This window comes from Diadema antillarum, unplaced genomic scaffold (genome assembly GCF_040938485.1).
Source record: "Diadema antillarum isolate AM-2024a unplaced genomic scaffold, OU_Dant_1.0 seq00000704_RagTag, whole genome shotgun sequence".
NCBI classification, from domain to species: domain Eukaryota; kingdom Metazoa; phylum Echinodermata; class Echinoidea; order Diadematoida; family Diadematidae; genus Diadema; species Diadema antillarum.
This window is the reverse complement of record NW_027271609.1, coordinates 1,220,149-1,225,859: the sequence shown is the minus strand read 5'-3', so window position 1 is coordinate 1,225,859 and position 5,711 is coordinate 1,220,149. Positions and strand designations below refer to the sequence as shown.

At 43.2% G+C, this 5,711-nt stretch overlaps 1 protein-coding gene across 1 annotated transcript; it reads right to left on the bottom strand.

Annotated features, from left to right (window-relative positions):
• Window positions 1-249: 249 nt before the first annotated feature.
• On the bottom strand, window positions 250-3,943 carry LOC139737770 (heat shock 70 kDa protein IV-like). Its single transcript, XM_071648444.1, has 2 exons — window positions 3,756-3,943; window positions 250-1,918 (listed from the first exon to the last, which is right to left on the bottom strand). The coding sequence occupies exons 1-2, from the start codon at window positions 3,941-3,943 to the stop codon at window positions 250-252; spliced, it is 1,857 nt and encodes a 618-aa protein (XP_071504545.1).
• Window positions 3,944-5,711: the final 1,768 nt, after the last annotated feature.

Here is a 5,711-nt window from a genome sequence, read left to right as displayed (position 1 = left end):
GAAATATGTAAATAAAATAAAATTTAATCAAAGTGCCAATTATTACGCCCTCGACATTTAGTAAAATGAGTAATCTTCATGCAGCCATCAAGAGTCATAATCATCGTTGTAATTTAAAAATGCAAAAGCACTAAGAGAGTAAAAGTACCGCTGAGTAAAAAGGGTATACTATACACTGAACATTAATTCCTATTTAGTGATTGTGGCTAATCAAAAGTCAGTCTCTTCTATAGCAGGATGGTAGTCACTTTATTGTCCACTGCCATCATGCATCTTCATCATGATTGGTGAGCAAGTTTTCTGAAGCTCCTCAAGTTGGTGTGTGAACTCTTCTTTGGTTGCCTTGGGGTTCAAATCAAGCCACTGAATGACATCATCTGCAGCCTTGATGACCGACTGTTTCTCATCAGCCGTTAGCTTCCGCTCAGCTGATGGTTCATTGACGGCGGATTTGACGCTAAAAGCGTAGCTTTCCAATTTGTTTCTGGCTCTGATTCTTTGCCGATGGAGTTCATCCTCAGCTTTGAACTTCTCTGCATCGTTGACCATGCGATCGATGTCTTCCTTGGATAGACGGCCGCTGTCGTTGGTGATCGTGATTTTGTTGCTGCGACCCGTGCTCTGGTCTTTGGCTGTAACATTCATGATGCCATTGGCGTCAACATCAAAGGTTACTTTGATATCTGCCACTCCTCTGGGAGCTGGTGGAATGCCACGTAGCACGAACTCTCCAAGTAGGTTGTTGTCTTTGGTGAGCGCCCTCTCTCCCTCGTACACTTGAACATTTAAACGTGTTTGGTTATCGGAAACTGTGGTGTAGGATGCAGTTGCCATCGTTGGAATTGTCGTATTTCTCTTAATGATGGTCGACATTTCGCCACCAACGATCTCAATTCCGAGAGAGAGTGGAGCAATGTCGACGAGCAAGACGTCCTGGATCTCCTTGCTCTGATCCCCAGACAAGATGGCTGCCTGGATTGCTGCACCGTAAGCCACAGCTTCATCGGGATGGATGGACTTGTTGAGGTCCTTGCCATCCAGGAACTCCTGCAGAAGCTTCTGGATTTTTGGAATACGGGTTGATCCTCCAACCAGCACAACAGTGTCGATGTCTTTCTTCTTGATCTTTGCATCAGCAAGAGCGCTCTCAACTGGGTCAAGGCACTTTCTAAAGAGATCAGAGCAGAGGTCTTCAAAGCGAGCTCTGGTGATTTCAGTGTTGAAATCGATTCCTTCAAACAGGGATTCTGCATCGATACTGGCATAGGAACTACTTGAGAGTGTCCTCTTTGCACGCTCAGCTGCTGTGTGGAGCCGTCGAAGGGCTCGTGGGTTGTTTTTGAGGTCCTTCCTGTTTCTACGTTTGAATTCCTCTGCAAGATAGTTGACCAGCCTGTTGTCAAAGTCCTCACCACCAAGATGGGTGTCTCCAGCAGTTGATTTGACTTCGAAGACACCGTCATTGATTAGCAGGATGGACACATCAAATGTGCCTCCGCCGAGGTCAAAGATCAGGACATGCTGCTGACCTTGCAAATCCTTATCTAGTCCATATGCCAAGGCAGCTGCTGTCGGTTCGTTGATAATGCGAAGGACATTCAGCCCTGCAATGACACCAGCATCTTTGGTGGCCTGTCGCTGAGCATCATTGAAGTAGGCGGGAACGGTGATGACAGCATCTCTGACTTTCTGACCCAGATATGCCTCGGCCGTCTCCTTCATCTTGCTGAGAACCATGGAGCTGACTTCCTCTGGAGCAAGGATCTTATTCTCCCCCATGTACTCGACCTGTATCGCAGGTTTGTCTTCTTGGCTAATGACAGTGAATGGCCAGTGGCTCATGTCGGTTTGCACGCTGTGGTCTGCTAATCGTCGACCTATTAGTCGCTTTGCATCAAAGATTGTGTTCTTGGGGTTCCTGCAGTAAAGAGAAAATAAGGAAAAGGAATTCTAATACTTTTTTAAAGGTTTGTTTAAAGTTTTGTAAATTTTTCCTTTTAAAGTTGATCGCCCCGAAACAATACTTGATGGCACAAAAGTGTAACGATAAAAAGAGAATGACATAAAATTTATTTTGCCATAAAAGTACACACATTGCGTTAGACTTGCAGCTGACTTATAAAGGTAATAATATAATTCTGACAGAAAGTAAAGAATTCTTGACTTTTAGTCAATAGTCAAAACTAAAAGTTAAAACTAGTCAAACAGTTAAGTCAAAACTAAAACTCAAGGACTCTTGTATCGTGCCGATAAAATGAAGATGTTTTCCTTACATACTTTCACTATCAACACGAAGTTATGTGCTCTTCTGATATTTCTGCATTCATTGAATCCACATAATGTCTGAGGTAATTGTTCCTTCAAGGATTGTAACACCCCTTTAGAATAAAGACAGTACACAGCGAAACACATGTACTTTTTACATTGTATGTCATAATGTTTGTATAATTATGAACACTTCGTATGTACGTCGTACTACATTATTTGTGTGTACTGTATATTATATATATATATATATATATATATATCATGTAATAAAGCATTAGCCCCCTGGAAAATTGATGCCATTGCCCTCATCCTTCGTCATTTGTCCTTTGTTTGTTGGCGAGTTCCGTACTTGCGTCTTACTGCTAGAGGCGTGCTATTTAACCTCCTATTTGCGTGTATTCCACGTGACCCGCGTGAAAACTTTGAAACCGATCCATTTCCAGCTACGACCGACATACGTGGACTGCGAAGTACCTGCGTTACAGCTGCGAAGCACCTGCGTGGGAGTTGCCGGCGAGGTGCTGCCGCTAAGGGCCTCCTACTGGTGTTCTGCGTGTACCTCTGCTGGCAAACCCCGGCGACTCACCAGGAACGAGTTTCAAGCATGCTCAAGGCCTTCTCTCACCGTGTCTGGAGAGCCTTGACGGGTTGATTAGCGGGGAATATTTTTTGCTACCCGGACCTCCGAGCAGTTGGTCAGCACCTGACAGTTTTGAGCATGACCAAAACTTTTTCCGGGTGAGTCACGGGGATTGCCGGCGGAGGTACACGCACAACGCCCGTAGGAGGCCCTTAGCGGCAGCACCTCGCAGGCAACTCCCACGCAGGCACTTTGCAGTACCCGTATGCGGCCAAGATAATGACATTCTGTAGGACTTTTGCCATTCCTTCAGAGGGATTTCTTCACCGAGTTGTCAGCCCTCACTCGCCACTCATGCGCCTGACACGCAGGTCACACGGAAGTAGAACGTAAGTAGCACGGGTCCAGCAAGTAAGACGCATGCGAAACTTGCCCAAAACCTTGTCCGCCTGCAAAAAAAAAAAAAAAAAGTAATGTCCTGCGTGCTGGAAAATCCCCACACGCAGCAAGCCCGCCTAGCTTGCCCGGAAAGGTGGGACAGGGCCTAAACTTGGCTTCGGGTGAATAGGACTTGCGTGCGTGAGCAACTCCGGGTAACTGCGGGTGAGATACGTGCTAGGTACTTTCATCTGCGGGTTATCTGCGGGGGGCCTCCTGGTAGTAAAAAATTGTTCTTCGCAAGTCGCACGCAAGGTTTGTACGGTAAGGTGTGACACGGCCTTTAGGGACGTTAAACGCCAATACTAAAATGCTAACCAGCATTTCACCTCATTTTCTCTTTCGTTGAATTCTTTTCAGCTAAATATGTTAACTTATGTATTGTTTGGGCATGCAAAGTGATGTCAAACAAATGCGGAATACGGTTCTTTGAATCAAAGCTAGATGACAAACCAGCAAATCTACTTACATGGCAATTTGGTTCTTGGCTGCATCTCCGATGAGCCGCTCCTTATCGGTGAAGGCGACGTAACTCGGCGTGGTCCGGTTTCCCTGGTCGTTGGCAATGATCTCGACTTTGCCGTTTTCGAAGACACCAACAACCGAGTAGGTCGTTCCCAGGTCAATTCCAATAGCGGGTGCCTTGTCCGGTGCCATATTCCTTACTCGATGTTTTTCAGGTGATTCTAATAGATCCGAAAATAAGCACCCCGGAGTTATACCTGAAAATTGCTTTTCTCTTCACTTGCTCGTTTACCACTTGTAAAACAAAGTTCGGCTTTTAATCATATCGGCAAAATCTAGCTTCTAATTTGTATTGTAAAGTTACAAGACTTTGCTCGTTTCACCTATTGACTTGACAGGGAGCTGTCAAACAGTAAACTAAGCTCGCCTGTGTCAGTCTTTTAGTTTATATCATGATTACTCGCCAATGCGATCTTGCGCAATAAAGGCTCTGAGATAACTTTTTCAGTGCGGAAGTGATGAAATGTAGCTCTCCGCGAGAAACGTTTGCGCGAAATGCACGCAGATATAACACAATGTTACTGGCGAGGGAAAGTCTAGAAATATACATTATCCCAGGGTCCACTGGACGTTTGCCAACAAAAGTGACATTCGTGCCAACATGATGCACAAGTGACGTAGGAAGAGTGCAATAGACAAGAGAGATGTGTTGACAATAAATTTAACGTGGACAACAAAGAGATGCGTTCTTTTTAGAATGGGGTCTTAAGACTACCGTTGAAAAGATAGAAACTGTCCCCATTGATGTGGCACAGGACCATTGCTGTCTGTTACTTAAGTAGTCGAACCTCTAGAGCGTTTGCCCTCGAATTTGGCATTCGTGAAGTTTTCGAACGAGTATACCATGATTATTATACATAACTTTTTTTTAATTTCTTTCTGTGGGGGGGGGGAGCATGAGTATTACAATGATATCTACATTGACAATAGCTCAAGCAGACAGTCGGTGACGGTATTTCCGAGAAATATACTTATCTTTCACATTAGGTGTTTCAAGACACAGCATTCTTCATTGAGCGGAATGAAGTGTAAGAAATAGTTGATTATTATAGATACGAGTAGGGGAAAGCCCACCCAATGACCGATTCAGTCCTGCTTCAGCTAGATCAGGCCCCTGGGAGCTTAGGCTGCGGAGACACTTTGCAAATTGCTTTTTGAATTGTTTGTCTCCAGCTACGGTATCATACTGGATGGTACAGAAGCAACTCGTGTCGCCAGATTCCTGTCGCTACCTACTATTTGTTCACGTCCGTCCATGGTTACCATGGTGACAGGAAGTTACTATTCTTCTTCATCCTTTCACCAGTTTCAGGAAGTCGCGCCACTCTTCCCTTGTCACGTGTTCCCTTGAGTTATTCAAGTTTTTAGTGAAGTATTAACGTAGTTCAACAGTTTTTATTTCCGTTCGATTGACATAATAGGGCATATATGCGTGGCTTGTGGATATCAAAATTTGGACCTATCTGTGTATACATATGAATAAATCTGACCTGCTGAAAATAGTAATGTGCAACTTCAGCACTATATGCTATTCTACCATGTCACTTTTGTCGACTATATACATGTTGAATAGCCCATGTTTATATATATGTATACATGTAAATATATACATATATATATATATATATATATATGTACAGTACACACACACACACACACACATATATATATATATATATATATATATGTATATATTATATATATTATGTATATATATTATATATATTATGTTAATTTCATTGTAATTGCACTTGGCTCCACAAAAAAAAAAATTTAAAAAGAAAGTGGTACCGTAAATGCATTTTTTGGCCGATGAATTATAATTATGTTTGACTCAAATTTTAGGTGTCTCATGACTTCTTCAGGAGTTTTAACATAAAGTTTATTGGCCAAAAATTCA